Source organism: Nilaparvata lugens, chromosome 2 (assembly GCF_014356525.2).
Source record: "Nilaparvata lugens isolate BPH chromosome 2, ASM1435652v1, whole genome shotgun sequence".
NCBI classification, from domain to species: domain Eukaryota; kingdom Metazoa; phylum Arthropoda; class Insecta; order Hemiptera; family Delphacidae; genus Nilaparvata; species Nilaparvata lugens.
In genome coordinates, this window is record NC_052505.1 from 98,574,748 (window position 1) to 98,594,497 (window position 19,750).

General features: G+C 34.7%; 1 protein-coding gene across 1 annotated transcript in view; it reads right to left on the reverse strand.

The window, feature by feature from the left end:
- LOC120348820 (high-affinity choline transporter 1-like) overlaps positions 1–19,750 on the reverse strand; it is a gene marked incomplete in the record, with an annotated part of 64,693 nt that overhangs the window by 2,074 nt on the left and 42,869 nt on the right. The window contains 3 exon segments of the mRNA XM_039422242.1: positions 1,010–1,178; positions 2,318–2,590; positions 9,759–9,862. Of these exon segments, the coding sequence (XP_039278176.1) occupies positions 1,010–1,178; positions 2,318–2,590; positions 9,759–9,862 (546 nt within the window).

Sequence of the window (19,750 nt, forward strand, 5' to 3'; positions counted from 1 at the left end):
CTGCCACAAGTCCCATATCTGTAAAAATTTTAGAAGCTCCACCCATCTATGCAAAGTTTGATTTTAGATTATCAATTATCAGGCTTCAGATACAATTTTAAACAAAAAATTTTGAGTGGGAAAGATTGACCATTAAAATCTCTACAATTAATTTCCAGTAACATATTCACCTAAAATTGAAAATAAGCTCGAAATTCGGGAAAATGTGATTATCCAATTGCAAACTATGGGCAACTACTGTTGATTCTATTAAATGATTCACTATGAAGAGATAGCAGACCTTGTATGTCTCCAGCGTTATCGCCCTGTCACCAGCAGGCTCAAATCTTTGAATAGTAGACTTGAGATGCGCGTGAACATTAGCGTCAGGTGATCAATTTTCATAACGGCAAGGAAAGTTGTATGAGTGCGCCACACTAGATTTTTTTTTATTTATTCGTAAACAAAAATGGATCTGTGACTCACCACTTTACTCTTCCTATAGATTCAAAATTGTTGCTTGACACTATCTTTACCCGAGATTTTCAATTTGTAATAGAGTGAAACGAATAGTCCATCTAAGAGAAATGAAAATCGCTAAAACGTCGTGACCTTATGCTCCTTGATGCAAGGAACTCGGATTTGCAAACGGATTAGCATAATTCACTACTGTTTAGGTGATATGACCACTTGAATATCAAAAAACGCGAATTGGTCATTATTTTTATCATTTTTTTCGGGAGGAATAAAATCATTATCAACTCTGCCTTCTTATGCTCCTTGATGCGAGTAACTCAAACCTGTGAACGGATTAGCTGAATTCTTCCCCGTTCAGGGGATATGACCACTTGAATATTTTGAGAAACGCAAATTGGCAGTACATTATTTCTTTGAGAGAAATAGAATCTCTAAAAAAAATTCTAAAAAAACTTTGAAGAAAGTTACCCCAAGTGTACCATGTTGCATTCAACAGTTCCGATAGTATTACATTGGTATTACATAATGATTATATTTTGCATAGATGAAATACCTTTCCGACCATGGTGGCTGCACCATACATGCGACCCATGGCTCCTGCAGTCATGGACATCTGCTCACCCTCTGCCGGTTCACCCACCCTCACCACGTCTTCAGGGATGTTCACCACACACTTGAACCAGTCATAGCCTGGTGCCAGTCGTCCTGTCTCGAATGCCCATCTGAAATGAACAATCACATATCATAGAATCAGAAATAATATGAGAAAACAGAAAAACGAGATCGGAAATCAAATCAAAAGTTATTGCCATAAAAAACAAAATACAATTTCGTTAAAATTCTTAACAAGTGATTATTATGAATAAGAATACTTTTTTTTTCTTTAACAAAACAAAATCAACTCGAGAACAATGTGAACTCTGAAAATCCAACGAATTTTTCTTGATCCGTTCACTGAAATCCGCATCAATTATTATTTATTTATGGATCTTTACTTATTCTACTTTACTGGACAAAATTATTTCATTGAGAATAGTACTTGAACAGTAATATCCAGAAAAATTATAAATTCGTCTCTACTGAGTTTGTTTCTTGTCTGCAACTTAGTTTACAGTTGATAAACTTCCCCAACGGAAATCAAAAAATATTTTAGGTTGTGTAGATTGTTATTCTTCAATATTATTCAATGATACGTAGCACTCAAAGATGAGCCACTAAAGAGTTGCGTTAAAGCGTATCCTCCGGTATCACAGACCGGGAATACCGGGATTGATGAAACACCAATCGTATCGTCCGGTACGATGCCGGATAGCGTGAACAATACACTGGGGCTATTTATTTATTTATTTATTTATTTATAAGAACAGTCACAAACACGATATTTGGAAAAAGAAACAGGCAATTGCCCAAAACTTCTTCAATTCCTTGATTTTGGCACATAAATAGTCCAAAGTGAGGTTAAAACTATCAGCTATGTTCGTAATGACTCTTCTAATCCCACTGAAACGATTGTTTCCTACTGATTTCAGGAGTAATTGTTTTTCAAAAGTAATTGTTCTCTGATTTTCATCGAACAGCTACTGAGAGGGAGGAGCCAAACGGAAAGTCAGGTGTATCAATAATGCATTGCGAAATTTTTGTACCGGTCTCAGAGACCAGTGATACAGTTAAAGTGCTGATATAATTATTTGTAGAAACATTATTTGTAAAAATTTGGGAGAAGACAGTTTTGGGCTATGCCTGTTGTCTTCTCCCAATCATTTTATACTGTTATTTATTATAATTATGATTTGTAATTGTCAATGAAATAAAAAAAAATAATAATCATTGAAATTTAGTTAGCTTTGAATTGCAGACTCACTTGGTGACCCAAGACACTCCGACCAGTGTGATGAGAGAGATGAGCATAGCCATTGTGCGGAAGGGAAACAGCTGACGTTGCTCCTCCTCGTCCCACCCTGGGTAGTGGATGAGGGCAGGCAGGCCCATGAGGGGCTCCCCGCCTGAGAGGCGCACCAGGAACGCCATAATGTAGGCGGCGAGGGAGCCGTATGTGTTGCAATGGTGTTTGAAGTGAACCACCATCAGAAGCTGCGGGAACAGGATCACGTAGACCAGGTCTGAACACATTGACCTGCCAAGGAAATTAAATCAGAAATTGAAATGGATTTTGCATCTATTGAAATTTTCTTGACCTGCGAAAATTGAACAGAAATTGCTATAATATTGAGAAGGGACATGCAGAATGGATCAGAAATCACCCTCCTAGTACCACATGGTGCATGAGACATAGAAGACCGGGTGGGGTCGTTTCGACCCAGTCTCCAATTATGATTTTTTCTTCACAAAAATTCATTTAAATTTGAATGAAATATCATTTATTTGAACATTCATATATAAAAATGGAAAAAAAACAATTGAATGATTAAAAAACTTTTTATAATATGAGTACAAAGTTCCAGCTTTCCAGTGGTTCTAAATCTACATCAGAGTGTGGTTATACCATGAACAAGCTTGCTGGTATTTACAACTTAAAAACTAAATCTGCTAAAAAAGGCATAGAAATACTTAATGACATGCCTAGGTAGGATAAAAATAATCCATTATAATTTAAAACTAGTTCCATTCTCTCTGGGAACTTCATAAGGGTTTCTATGCATCTATACAGATCTCTTTCTATCTGCAAGTTGAAATCATTTCTATCATTACCACGATCAGTATATGCAAGCTAAAAGTGCGTAATAACTATTCCACTTAACGAGAACGCAAATTGATAGTCTAATTCAAACAATAAGTATCGAAATAAGTTGAACAAGAAAGGCCATGTGGGGTCGGATGCGACCCTGTTCTTGACACTAACATAAAATTGGCGATAATAAAGAAAGTTTATGTATCGCGAACGTAAGCTCGGTCTGTGCCGGAGAAATACTGAAGGAAAGGTTACATGGAAGGGGGTGGCGTTTCCCCATCAACATACCACAAACCGATAAGCAATGGCGCCTGGGGTCGGATACGACCCAACGTGGTACTAGGAGGGTTAAATTATTGTCAGAAATTACAATACATTTTCTACAATATAATTACAAAAGTAATACAAATGGACATTAAATGCAACTTGAGCATAACAATATTATCTATGTAATATTTGGCACTGCCAACATAAGAAACCTTGTGTTTGACAGTGAAGTTGCAGTTCACTTATTCTGCTTCAAGTACCAACTATACAATTCAAATTTGATAATGTTAAAGAAAGTACAGTGAAATCTCCCAATAGCGGACACCTCTGGAGATTAGTGAAATGTCCGCTATACAGAGTTGTCCGCTATTGAGAACTTCTGTTCATTTACTTTTTTATATAGAGAAGGTGTAGAGGGTAGCAACATCTTCCATCTTTGCTATAATATAACGCAAAATACTTTGTCTATAAAAACTTTTGAGTTTTTTATCACCCCTTGATCCAGTGGTGAGAGGCTGGAGTAGCATTCGGTGGAAAAAAGATCATCTTCACATTTTTCCAAAGTGATGTTTACAGGATGATAATTATGCAGCGTTGTACAGAAATTAACACTCCCTTCTATTTTGTCTCTTCATCTTTCTATCAAAATTGAATGGAAACTCAGTCATTAGGTCTCTAGTCATCAAGGCTGCATTTATTAGAATGCCATTGAACATTCAATTGGTTTATGTTAACCCTCTTGAAAAATCTTGGTTCGGCAGCTTTCCCTATCATAGATGGCTATTCAAATTCACCTATCATGTTTACAGTCAACAGAGCTTTTTATCTTTCCTTAGAAATTTTCCCTCCTTTACAATTTTCACCCTTCAAACACATAATTTTGTCCGGTAAAGCTCTGAAAAATAGACCAGTCTCATCATAGTAGAAAATGTTCTTTTGTTCAAAGCCTTCACATAAATATTTTTTTTCTTTCCACTCTAACACATGCTTTCATCAACAGAATCGATCTCTCCACAAACAGCTTTATATGAGATGTTATGTCAGTTTCGAAATTTTTCTAACCTGACGATGCTTTAAAATCATTAACACCTAACTTGTGGGCTGTTTCTAAAGCTTTCTCACAAATTAATGTGCCAGAAAGAGGAATTTTATTTGTCCTAAAAAACACTTTTTGGTGTCCGTTATTTCACAAATTTGTCCCTTCCAAGTGTCCGTTAACCGTTATTGAGAGAGTCTGCTATTTAGGGATAATGATGTATATTCCTCTTATGGAGAAATGGCGGGGAATAAAAATTTGCCGTTATTGAAAGATGTCCGTTATATTTAGGTGTCCGTTATATTTATCTCGGGCCACTCCCGTGTTTCGGATGGACACGTTAAGCCGTCGGTCCCGGCTGCCTAAAAAGCAGTCGTTAGGTCATGTCAGAGGCCCTGAAATTGATCAGTTGCGACCTGAAAACTCTGTCCGTTAAGAGAGATTTCACTGTATTACATTAATTTACAAAAATCGCAAATGCTTGGAAAAAATAACTTAAGAATACTACATATTATATATGGTAAAGTGATAATCCAATTGATTAGTGTGACGTCTTGAGGCTATCATGACAGTTAATCTTTCACAAAGAGAAAAAAAATACAATGAATTCGAACTCCTGTAAGATGAGAAGCTGATATGATATTGCATTCGAATTTATTGAGTGAGTAGCACCTCACTCTATATTTATTTATTCTCCCCGGGTTGGAGAACTTGCTCACAACTTTGCTGATATTCTGTCAACTGTTCTATTAAAAGCAGTGGAGGAGTGTCAGGAAAAGTTGCCTGGATTCTCAATTGCATGCAATTAATAGTCCAGCTGACAGCTGATATTTGTGATAGTAAAACAATGATAGTTATTAGTTTAGCATAGTGTATTTTCAGAAAGGATAGAGGAATGAGTCAATTTTGTTGACCAATGAACTTGATCTGTATAATGGTTCGAAGAATAAGATTGTTTTGGGTTCGAAATTCGAAATTTGGAGTTGATTGATAAAAGTGTGAGAAATTCATCGTTAAAGATATAAAGAAACCCACAAACTCACATGATTACAAATCAACAATCAGAGAGCGACTCGACCCACAACTCAAAAATAAGTAAGCTACTTGAAGTTGCTATGCTCAATCAATCATTTACAACCTCTAGAGTCTTACATTCGATGATTATTTCTAATCAAAGTTTGAATAATAATTTGAGTTTAAATCGAGATTGAATCAGTATTGAGTGTTCAGTTTTGGTTGCATCATCCCAAATTTGTGACATATTAAGATAAATATAAATATTGTTTCCAAAACCGTAGAATATAATCTTATGAAAATTCGAATTTTCTTGTCTGAGTCTTTCCTGATTCTGACTTCCAAACCAATATTTCACAAAATAGTTATTTGTGCAACTAGTGCGCAAAGTGACAGTTTGCTGCACCGAAAGAAACGTTTATGCACGAGCCGTAGACGAGGGCGGAATGGTTTCTTGAGTGCAGCAGAGGAACTTTGCGCACGTATTTCATATGAAATTTTTCCTACAATTGTTACCATTGAATATGAGAAGTGGTTGATTATGGGTAAAATGATGGCTGAAATCCATCAAATGTTTGTCTGTATAATTTTGTTATTAATAACAGCTTTAACTCATTTTAACTTGATAATCCAATTGAAAATTAATAATCGATCATTTATTAAAATTAAAAATTAAATTAATCAAATAGATTTAAACATTCGAATAATTCTGAGTAAATTATTTCTAAATAATTTTTCAACCAATCAATAATTTATGAATGAAAAAAATATTATTTGAAATAATGAATAATATTCAAAATGTATAATTTAATGAGTTCTCATTTTTATTTATTTGAAAATCAGAAAAAATATAGATAGAACAAATTCACATTCAAAATACACACCAACAATGTCAACAGCTGATTGGGATGGTTGCAAGATAATAAGCAAAGTAACTTATTAAGAGTACGCAAAGTAATACTTTGTGCACTAGAGCGGAAAAGTGATTCTTTGCGTTCTGTAATCAGTGCAGGAATGGCCACTTTTCAAGGTAACTGTAGGAAAAGTATATTACAGCATCTAGTCTCAAATGATCAATAATTTCAGAAGTGAAATGAAATATCTTGATTTTCAACTTCCAATAACGCTGGCCATATTATTGTCCTATATGTGAATTTGGAACCTCCCTTCCCATATAAACTTCAATTCTCCAGTTGAAGGAATCTCAAAACATCTCATTAACAAAAGAATCAAGTCCATCAATATTAGAAAACATTAATTAAATATTTAATATTGAAGCTCCGTTTGTTTGGAAACATCCCATTAACAAAAGAATCAATTTCATCAATATTAGAAAACATTAATTAAATATTTAATATTGAAGCTCCGTTTGTTTGGTGAATGAAAGGAAAGACATTGAAGATTTCCTCACTAAACAGAGTACTTTGTTCGCACTAAATAGAGTATTTAGTTGAATAGCGGAGACATAAAAGTCTCTCACACCAAAAACAGTCCTGTTCTTGTGTGAAAGAGCGTTCAGTATTTACCCCATGGCTGCGTAACGTTTTCTCACTCTGGAAAGCGTTGACGCTAAACGTGTAAGAGGGAGAGAGACTGTGAGAGTGTGAGATATTCAGCCCCAGCGTTCCATAATTATTTGTCAATTAGTGAGCCATAATTAGAAGCGGCCATCCCACACAAGGCGTGGGATGGCAGGGAATTTCGAATCGGTGGGTCACTGCTTGAACTCTTGACCTTTCCTATGAACTCCCCCCTCCACCGGATTCTCTCTCCCCCACCCACAGGGGGATCGATCCCTACAAATTCACCTCCCCGAAACAACTCAATGGAGCTTGCGTAGTATTTTGGTATATACGGGAGCTGATTCGATTAAGATGCATTTGGACACTTTTAGTGCGATGGGATGACGTGGACGTCCCACCTGGGGTCTGTTCTTTGGGAACTTGAAAGTCCTGTGATAGCCTACGGGAAAAGGGCATAACGGACTCACGTACTGGGCATAAATAACTTCATGTTCAGAGCGCCGTTGATACTTGTCTAGTGTGTGGGCATTTTATAGTCGTTTTCTTGTGTTGAAGGACTCGTATATTATAGTTCAACAAAAACTTGTTGAAATGGAATGCATTTCTTGCGATAATATACGCAGATTTATTCATAACTAGCCGTCAGGCTCGCTTCGCTCGCCATATCCGTCTAGCCAGGGGGTCCGCCCCTGGACCCCCGACTGGATCGTCCAAGAATGAGATCAGCAGGCTCGCTTCGCTCGCCTGCATTTTTCATTTGAGCGTTTTTATCATATGTTAGGACAATCCAGTCAGGGGTCCAGACTAAGCGTCTGGCTAAACGGATATGGCGAGCGAAGCAAGCCTGACGGCTAGTAATATAATATTCCCAGGATTGAAGTAGCAGTGCCTAATCAATTTCTCCGCGATAAATGCATTTAAATCTTCAACTTGATGCCAACCTAACAAAGTCAACTCAACTTAATGCCAACCCGTCAAAATTATTAATTTAGTTGCCAGTTAACAACTGTTTCGAAGAGGTACTCTATCTAGATTATAGTTCTATAGTAACATATGATATGGAAATTTCAATTATAATTAAGAGATTGGGAGAAGAAGAATATACATGCTAAAAGACAAACTTTAAACCCTTAAAAACAACTCTTAGAGTTAGAATATTGCCAAAAGATTTCTTAGTGCGCCTCTAAAGGGCCAACTGAACATACCTACCAAATATGAACGTTTTTGGTCCGGTAGATTTTTAGTTATGCGAGTGAGTGAGTGAGTCAGTCAGTCAGTGAGTGAATGCCATTTCACTTTTATATATATAGATACATATCATACTACTATAAATTTCATATTTTTGAATTTCATCCTATTATATTGAGCGAGCAATTAATGTATATATCTATTTATAATTATATTTGGGTATTATTTATTGAATGAAAAAGACTAAGAAATTGTCAAAAACCACTGATTATTGATAATTAGAAAGACCGTTTCGGTTATTACACCATTGTCAATCTCTGATTAACCAGAGATTGACAATGGTGTAATAACCGAAACCGGTCTTTCTAATTATCAATAAATCAGTGGTTTTTTGACAATTTCTTAGTCTTTTTCATTCAATATGAATAATTACCACAATATCAACTTCTCAACTACTCAAAAAGTATTTATTTATGTCCAACGGATCTCGGAAACTGCTCCAACGATTTTCACGAGATTTGGAACATAGTAGGTTTATGATATAAAAATTCGATTACACTAGGTCTCATGCCTGGGAAAACTCGCTGAAAGACATAAAAGGATAATAATTATTCATCCTTGGAAAAACAGCTTATAATTTCGTCGTCTGTCGATAATGGAAGTGAGTGAGTGAGTGCATGTGTATGGGGCTGAGACAAAATTATGACTCAGCTGTTGAACTTTTGTAATCATTCAGGTACTAAGTGCCGGTTGCAAAAAAGCGGGTTATTTTTAATCCTGATTAAATCCAGTAGATCCATCTTTTTTAAATGGTCTTCTCTGATTTGGTTCACGTGAAATTAATCAGGATTAAAAATTTTCGGCTTTTGTGCAACCGGGCTCTTGTGAGAGAGATGTTTGCATTCCACTAGGAATCTCAATCTCAATCCACTGTGAATAGATAGAACCTTTCTGTATAAACTATAAAATACATTATAACCTCCTCTTTCGTATAAATTTTGTATGATTTTGTACTCCAGAATAAAGCACAGTAAGTAGGTAACCACCTTATTCGTAAGTAGGCTATAATTCCAAGTTGAATATCAAATCAATATTCTGAATGAATATATGTGTTGAATCAATATTCTCAAATCACAATATGGAAGGATCTTCATCCATTTATTGATCTGTTTCATAATAGGCTACTAAATAGATGTTTTGTCGGAATGCATTGTCTGCGACTCATCATTAATGAACTCCAGCTTATCAACCTTATCAGTGAGTTCAACCTTCCACCTTATTCAACTAGGACCAGATCGATTTCAAGTAAGTCACGTGTATTGACTATCGAATATCGATGTATCGATTGAATATCGATGTATCGATTGAATATCGATGTATCGATTGAATATCGATGTATCGATTGAATAGCGATGTATCGATTGAATATCGATGTATCGATTGAATATCGATTCTTCATCAGAGGAAATACAAAACCAATTGTGGAAGTAATTGACAAATATTTGCAACAGAAACTTCGCCAGCTACATATTTATATATTGATGAATTTTGTATAGTCTAACAGTGTATATTTGAATTCACTCACCAAAGCCCATAGATGGAAGGAATTGTGAGCGCCATGACAGTAGAGAGAATACCAACAACAAATATTGATATCCTCATCACCCAGATGATTTCCTTTTCGGAGGCCTGTGGACAAAAAACCAATTCAAGGTTTATACAGAATGTCTCAAAAGTAAAGTGCCAACTTCGGGAATAGGTTCTATGGGTAAAAATAAAGATAAAATGCAGAATAAATTTCCCCCTAAAACGCTTTCTTCACGAGATATTCGCCATTTTGTACTTCTTAAAAAATAGTTTTTATCTTCAAAGTTTTCAACCGATCATTATGAGAATCAATAGGTATGTTTAAATAAGAGAAATGAACTGTAGAAGAAATATTCAATTTTGTCCAATTTGAAAATTCAAAATTGCGGTCATTTTAAACTGAATGAAAAACTTTACTCAACTACACAAAAAAAGTCATTTTAAACGTTTAATCTAAAATTGCGGAAGAACGGTGATAGAGAAATTTACCAGAAATTTTTTTAGGAAATCTTATTTACAATCAGTCAACACCAAAACAATGAGAATCGGACAAAGCATAACAGAGATACAATGGAATGTGTGGAGTCGATGAGAAAGATGATGGATAGTGTCATAAGAATGGATGGAGGACATGTGGAAAATTTGTTGTAAATTTGCTGTAGCTTTGGAAAAGCTGTCTTGCGTTAGAATTGAATTTTGTTTTGAATAATTTTTTTCAAATAGCTTACTGTGATGTATTCATGTTTTGCTGCCTCGTAACACACATTTCATTGTACATCTGATTCTCTGTTATGCTTTGTCCGATTCTCATTTTTTTGGAGGTTGACTGATTGGAAATAAAATTTAAAAAAAAAATGTATTCTTGGTAAATTTCTCTATCTATCACCGTTCTCCCGCAATTTCGGATTGAGAGTTTAAAATGGCCGTCATTTTGAATTTTCGAATTGGACAAAGTTGAATATTTTTTCTACAATTCATCTCTTTCAGTTGAACATACCTACCGATTCTCATAGCGATCATTTGCGAAACTTTGAAGATGAAAATTATTTTGTAAAAAATACAAAATGGCTAATATCTCGTGAAAGATTATTCCGCATTTTCTCTTTATTTTGACCGAAAAAACCTATTCCCGAAGTTTGGCACTTTACTTTTGGGACACTCTGTATTCCTGTCGAGATGAAAGTTCATTCGATTTATTGAACGTTTTGATTTCTTTTGGAATACCAATTCACTCATCATAGAAACTTTTGGACAATATTATGATGATGAATAACTGTTTTATAACAATAATTAGGTAGAACAATAATAATTATGAGGAATACAAGGTAAAGGTGAAGAAATAGAAGGTAAACAAGGTAAGGAATTCTGTTGGTGAGAAAACTTCAGCGGATATTCAACCTATGAGGGTTCATTCGTTCATAGCTTCATCTTGCCGTTTAAACTATGATGTAGGAAACCGTTCGTATGATGCTGATCCGTAATAATGAGGCTTACGTTATAATGTCAGTGAAGAAAGATAGGCAAACAGTGTTGCCGATTCTCTGCTTTGCGACTGCCTTCCACAATTAAATGTAGCTGATACCAGTATAATTGTCTAATGAAATATTTACGGTTCATTCTCAGAATCTTTTTGAGAATGACCGTTTATATTTTATTCCTCAAGAAAAAATATTGTTTGGATAAAAAATGATGTTGGAAACCGTTCGTATGATGCTGATCTATGGTGAGGCTTACGTTATAATGTCAGTGAAGAAAGATAGGCAAACAGTGTTGCCGATTCTCTGTTTTGCGACTGCCTTCCACAATTAAATTTAGCTGATACCAGTTTATCTAATGAAGTATTAACAGTTCATTCTTCTCAAGAATGACCGATAATATTTTATTCCTCAAGAAAAATATTTTTCAATGATTTGATAATCAATTTCCAAGATTTAGTTTGAGTGTTTTGTTAATTTAGTTTTTCTACATAATTGAGAAACGATCTGGGAACGCTTTGGAGTTACAAAATGGGAGCGCAGTCCACTTTGTTGAATGATAGACAAGGAAAGCAACACCATTGTTAATGAAATACTGACATTACAACGTGGATCTAACTATACTTCAAGTGTGAATAGTATAATCTCATGTAAACACTTCCTTATTAGAAGGAAAAGAAGGCAAATGAACTAGAATTACTGTCATAAATGTTATGAACTGTCATAAATGTCATAAACTACCCCGTTTATACCAGTAGTTCTCCTTGGAGAATTCTGTTGGACTCTTCCCCCCAGATGATTAGGGGAATCATTCACCTTGCGCTAACCTCCTTCTCAGTTCAGTGCTCGATTATCAGTTAATTGGAGATCTCCATCTCCCTTCCTCTAATCTATAGCCAAATCTCCATCTCTCTCTAATCTCGAAACTAATCTCTAACCTAATGCCTCTCACTCTTATCAAACGTCTTCTTGTAGCGGACATTATTGATGCACCAAAAAAAAAAAAATAAATAAATAACCTGTTTGAAATATTGTAAAAACAATGAAATGTATGCACTTTTACATATTCTTTTAATGTACCAAATGTGGAAATAAACTGATTTGATTTGATTTGATTTGAATTGACATGGTTAATTCCAATACGATGTAGTTTCATCATCCACTGATATCCACAGATCACTTTTATTCATTCACCTCTTTCATAATTTGGCAGACATTGAAATTTTACAGATTCACAGAGAAATTTGAAAAATGCCTTTTGATGGAAATAAATTGGAAGATGCATTTTTGTTCAAATGCTAATTAATGAATAATAATTATTAAACGAAAATCCCAATTAAATGCTGTAAATCACCCCGAATACCTCTGACTACTGCAATATATTCCTTTGCTTCACTTGATTACTGTCAACTAGAGTCTATTATTATGGTTTTGGCCAGATGACAGTGTAAGAACGGCACATTATGAAAGACTACGAGCGTCATACATAGCTCCACGAAGAAGAAGAACTCAGCTAAAGTTTACATTGAGAATTGGAACATAAAAATGTCCTATACTATGGGATACGTTCTTGTGCTATCTTTCCTCTATGATTGATTGATTGATTTATTGATTGATTGTGTACTTTATTTATGTAGATTACAATATATACTGGCTTATACACTTATATACAATAGATTACAATACAGCAAAATTATAGATGAATTTACATAATAGACTACGAAAATAATTATTGAACTGTATATGATATGAAAAAGCAATTTGTAATATAATAACTATAGATAATAATCATATTGTTATGCATCTACATAAATTGGCGGAGCTTTGGACATATCAATGTCCATTTTTCGGAAAGAATATTCAAAATATCCTCCCCACTAACTCTCTACCAAATGATGGAGTCTCTTACAATAATATATCGTAGAATATCGTTAATAGAATATCGTTTCACTTGTGTTTTCCTTGAAGGTATTGAGAGATTTTCAACGTATATTCATATACTCTCATTCATCATGAGGTAGAGAGTAGTAGCTCTCATCCATGATCCCTGATGCTCAATTTGAAACACTGGAATCCATACTGTCAATTATTTGTATTTTGATCTCTCTCAATCGCGCAAGATTAGAATTGATCATTAGGATTCACATAAATATTTCTCAACATCCCTCATTTATCATAAGATAGAGAGAAGTAGCTATCATTCATGATACTTGCTTAAATTTGAAACACTGGAATTCAGTCAAATTGTCAAGTATTCGTATTCTAATCTTCCTGAATCATACAAGAAAAATATTGTCTTTTTTACGTTAGGGCTATTCTTGAAAAAAAGTACGCTTTAAAAAAGATACTACTCTTAGGGCTACTCTTTTAAAAAGAGTACTTAGATTTCTATTTTTATTTTTAAGAAAAAGATTTAATTTATCCAATCATTCAATATTTTACAACTTCTAGAAAAGTACCACATACTGAACCCCAAAACTGTTCTGATTCTAATTTAATATACTACATTCCAATAATTTTAGTATTCCAGATTGGAGTTGATCATACAAGTCCGAGAACGGCTTCATATCTCAGACAACAAGGTAATTTGAAGGTGGGTGTGAATGGAGATCCTACTCAAATTGAAAATACTACTCTACTATGACTTTACAAATCTGATCCACCATCTTGGTTCCACCATATTGAATGCAACTTTTTAAATAGGAAGGTTGGAAGGTTGTCATACGATTCATGATGTCAATACAGAATTTCGAGACAAAATGAATGGCGGAAAACCGCACATCGATATCTCAAACCGTTTAGAAGATATTCACATTATCGATCAATACCATGCAAATTAGAAATGAATTACATGAGTGGTATTGATTGATAATATAAATATATTCTAAAAGGTTTGAGATATCGATGTGCGGTTTTCACCATTTCATTTCATTTTTTTCATACCACTGACCACCTATGAAAGGGGTATAAGGATTTGTCAATTATAATCTAAGTCGATCTTTACATTCTATAATGCAAAAATAATTCCTCACTGGAATAAGGACAAACCTGCAACAACTCCTCCCTCACCTTAATTCTGAACTTTTCACCTGTAAGAGCTTTTATGCGTGTTGGCAATGAATTATAAAGCCGAATTCCTGCACTCTTTACCCCCCTCTCATACATACCAGTTCGATGAATGTCGTCTCTGAGGTTTTGTCTATATCTGGTATTGTATGAGTGGAACAATTCTCCTGTATTGAACCCATCTTTATTCCTATCAATAAATCAAAGAGCCTCTAAAATATATACACCTGGTAGTGGGAGAATCTCTAACTCTTTGAAATAATCTCCACAACTTGCTCTAATAGATTCACCCACCATCACTCTAACTGCCCACTTTTTAATCCTAAATATATGTATTGCATGAGTTGAATTGACCCAAAATATAACACCGTATGGAAGAAGAGAATGGAACACAGCAAAATAAACACTTCTAAGCGTTCCTGCATCCAGCAATTTCTTCACGGTTCTAAGAACAAATACTGCTGAGTTTAGTTTGCTTTTTTGCATTCATCATTGCTCAAAATTCCGTATCGAAATCATGTATCGCATGATCACCTTTCTATTTTAAAAAATAAAGCTGCATTCAAAATGGTGGATTCAAGATGGCGGACCAGATTTTTAAAGTCATAGTAATGTATTTTTTTTCAATTTTAGTTGGATCCCCAATCACACCCACCGTCAAATTACCTTTGTGTTTGAGATATTAAGCCGTTCTCGGACTTTTCACCCACTCTGTATAGGTTTACTTGTAAATTTCAATCTTTCAACCTTTTCATAATATTATAGTCATTCTCCCACGAAATATAAATAACGGTAATATCAAATAGGATCACTCCTGAGGATTTGAATTCTCTCCTTAGAATACTGGAATTAAGTTATATTGACAATTTATTCTCATTTTAATCTTCCTCAATCACACAAGATCATTCTATTTATTCAATAATTATTCAGAATAATATAACTTCTAGAAAAGTACCACAGGCTAAAGTTCAAACGCTTCCAATCTAATTTATACTACGACTAGACTTCAGGCTCGCTTCGCTCGCCATATCCGTCTAGCCAGGACGCTCCGCCCCTTGGACCACCGACTGGATCGTCCAAAAATGAGATCAGCGGGCTCGCTTCGCATTTTTCAAACGCGTATCTTTTGCGTTATTTCAAATTCCTTCTTACACAACATTATTACACCCCAGCTGAGCTTCTGTAGTAAATTTGAACATTTTCTGTTCATTTGTTCTCGATAAAGCTGAGAAAGCGCAAAAAACGCTGGAAAAACGCTAATTTTGGGCGTATCTTTGACGTTATTGCAAATTCCTTCCAACTCAACATTATTACACCATAGCTGAGCTTTTGTACTGAATTTGAACATTTTCTGTTCATTTGTTCTCGATAGAGCTGAGAAAACGCTGAAAAAAAGCTGGAAAAACGCAGATTTTGGGCGTATCTTTGGAATTTACAAAATCCGTTCTTAGTGCGCCTCTAAAGGGCCAACTGAACATACCTACCAAATTTGAACGTTTTTGGTCCGGTAGATCTTTAGGTGCGTACAGACTTTCGTTCCGCTCCGCAACCGAACGTCACTCCAGCAGAGCGATTGATGATCGACCGGCGAGCAACAATGGTTCGACCGGGGAACGCGAGAAAATCTACTATCTTCCGTAACGTTCATGATCGGTGCGAGTAGAGAGCGGAGGCGGAGCGATTGCTGTGCGATGGTGGTACGTGGGCGGTACGAGGGAGGAGCGTGCTCGGTGCGGGTTGGAAGCACGAGTATGTGTACGCAGCTTTTAGTTCTGCGAGTGAGTGAGTGAGTGAGTCAGTCAGTGAGTGAGTGCCATTTCGCTTTTATACAGAGTGTCCCACCAAGGTTGTAACAGCCATTGACCATAGATTCTACTAGACATTTCTGACAAAAAATGTTCAGTAAACTTTTCCCTTATCGACCTTAGTTTTCGAGATATATAGATTTTTCAATATTTTCAGAATAATTATGCCTACTTCCGGTCATTAATACTCAATAACTCGAAAACTACTTGTCGAATTTCAATTTAAAGGATATTGTTGAAAAGAGAAACACATTTCAAACAAGATTAATGTAATTTTATTAGTTGTAAGATATTTTTTAGTTTTTTATCATTGCTTAAACCTGAAAAAATGCTATTCTTCAAATTCAAAGTGAAATTTCAAACCGTTTTTTCTCGTTTTTTTCCGGGTGATTATAGTGGTTTCAATATTTTAGAAACTTCTTCATTCCATAAGCTTCCAAATGAGTATAAATTCGAAAATGTGAATTCCATGATAAAGTGTTCATTCCTGGGGAACATTAATAATCGTAACATCAACTGGGATCACTTTTCAGACTATGATACTGTATCAAGAAACTCGAGTAAACGCTGATAAAGTAATTCCTGGAGAATACCCAACGTAAGGATATCCATAAATCCCCATAATGAGACTCTTGGTGTTTCAAACTTCCACTATTAGGCTCTAGCGTGATATAAGCGTAAATTACCAGGTTTTAGATTGATTATTCCGATAGCGCCACGTTTCAACTTGACTATTATTTTCAGCATTTTGCAAAGATGTTATACCTGAGAGCTAAGTGTTATAAAGGTTGATGACAAAAGTATTTTTCCGGTTACAGCACTGTAGTTAGGTCACGTTATAATGGCAGTAAAGAAATATAGGGGAACAAAGTAGCTCTCTCTGTCTTGTCAATGCCTTCTATAGACGGTAGCTGATTAATTGATGTAATATTAACTGTTCATTCTCGTTTAAAATAATCAATTATATTTTATTTAGCAAGGAATTAAATTTTTCAATAATTTCTTATTAAATTTTTATGATTAAGATGAAATATTTTTCGAATTAATGAATAATTCTACATTGTTAAACGACGATCTGGCAACAGAACGAAGCAAGAAAGAGATAGCGCTATCCGCTTTGTTGAATGATAGACAAGGATAAGAATACCATTGCTAATCGAACACTGTCATTATAACGTGGACCTCAGTATAGTTCTCAACCGATGGAACGCAACTCTATTTTTAGTGGAAACTAGTAGGTAACCCGTGCTTCGCAAGGGTCTATTTTAAAACTGCAATATGAAAACTTGACGTAGTAAAAAATTCGAAATTTGAAAATAGGCCTATAACCATTCTCGGTTAATGAAGAATCTATATGCAAAATTTCAAATTAATCAGTTGAGTATATTTCAGACGTGATGATGCGTCAAACATAATTCCCTATTCCTTACGTGTATAAGCCAGTTCTTTCCTTTATTATAGTATAGAAAACTGAGAATACATAATACTTGAAAACCTCACAGAATCATATTGATTTTTCCAATACATCAATAAATTTTAGTTCGATTAGGATCCTCCTCAATTTGAATCAGGCAGCCTTTTGTTTCCCAATTCCAAACAAAATACCTAAAGTACTCGTTTCACTGGGAATTCGTTCTGATAGTACATTATAACTGAATAATATAAATTATTACTTATTTTATGTGATCTATTCATGTTTTTCTTATGAAATTCATTATAGGCCTACAGCATGAAGACTATGTCCAATTCATTTGTTCTGGTGGCAAAGTTTTACATTAAAAATAATTATTTGATAAAATTCAAGTTCAATAGTAATGAAAACAAATTCTTTCAAAAAATAATTGATAATAATACGTTTCGAGGGAAAAAATTAAGAACAAAAAAATGGGAAGGATCGGGGATTCGAACCGAGGGGAACTATAGCTCCGTAAGCAAGCGTTTCACCGCTGCGTTAAATAGAAGCTCTAAAACAATAGTCTTATAACACGATTATAACCTGCTCATAGAAAAACACACTTTGGGCTATGGAACTTCATGTAGCCTACGGTAGCATAGATGAATTTGAACATTAATTCTGAAAAATCTAGAAGGAGAATTGAAATTTGGGCTTCCAGGTGCACGAGATTGATATTTTTAGAATCTATGTTCAAAATTTGGAGATCTAAATCATTCCCGTTTTTCCGGTATGCAATCCACAAGTTGACATGTTTTGATGCGAACAAACGAACAAACGAACAAACGAACACACGAACAAACACAACCCTACTCTCTCTTATTATATAGATGATTTGTATCTTTATCTGATGTGTATCTCCATCTGATTTGATATGTTTGAGCTGAGTACTGGGACAGGTGTGTTGAAAGATGATAACCAAAATTATCGGATGATAACACTCTACCTTCACCACACAGGCCTATAACCATTCTCGGTAAATTAAGGATCTATAATTATGCAAAATTTCAAGTTAATCAGTCCAGTTCAGACGTGATGATGCGTCATTCGTGAATTTCCTATCACGTGCGTGTAAAAGTCAATAATTATTTCCTTAATTGATCAAGATAGAAGCATCTAAATTTAAAAATCTACTTTGTGAAAACAATTAAGGACTGATAATTTTGTCAACTGATAATGAGAATTTTGTTAAGTGAACAACTACAAGACTTAACCTATTTCGGACTATGTGTGACCTTATCTAAAGTTGGAGAGGAATAGCACAAGGTTACCTTATTTTTTCTCTTCCTATCATTTTGATGATCTATTTATTGTATGAATCAATAATCACAATAATAATAGTACAAGGACTTCCTTATTATTTTATCTACCAATGTTATTACATTAGTGTCATTTGCATTGTAAATAAATAAAATAGAATAATCAATAAAGATAGATTTGGATAGAAGTCCTGAAATCCTCAACCAAGCACAGAAGATGGTCAAATAGTTGGAGATTGAAGCCGCAGGTTACACGAATTGACTAATCACGATTGTTAAATCATAATTTGATCATAAATCACAATGTTATGATAATCGGCGATGAACTATTATGATTTACTATCTTAACGACAGTTATCACTATCAAAATTCCAGTACATGACAGAGTTTTGTAACATTGTTGCAGCCGATAAATCTTGGAGCATTGTGAGTTTCTGTGTGCAATAATTCAAATTGTGTCACTCCATTAGTGGTACTCACAATGCAAGGATAGTATATAGCCATATACTATTCTATATACAGTACTTTTCTATGTACTATTCTTGCTCTCAATGAGCGCAATTATTATCATAATATCATCCGACCACAATTGTCTTCAAAGTTCGTTTCAGATCATATTGTTGTAGCTACAATATTACATCATTACTTTGAATGAATTGACCACAGCTCTGATCACATGGGATAATTCAGATCGTAACATTGTAGCTATAGAATTACAGAATTACTTATTTATTTATTTATTAGAACAGTCTCAAACACGATATTTGGAAAGAAAAACAGGCAATTGCCCAAAACTTCTTCAATTCCTAGATTTTGGCACATAAATAGTCCAAAGTGGGGTTAAGTTTAAAATTTCTGTTTTCACCAAAGATTAACACTCAGAGAATACGTATTCGAGATATGACTGATGAATTTTGAATTTCGAAGGGTTG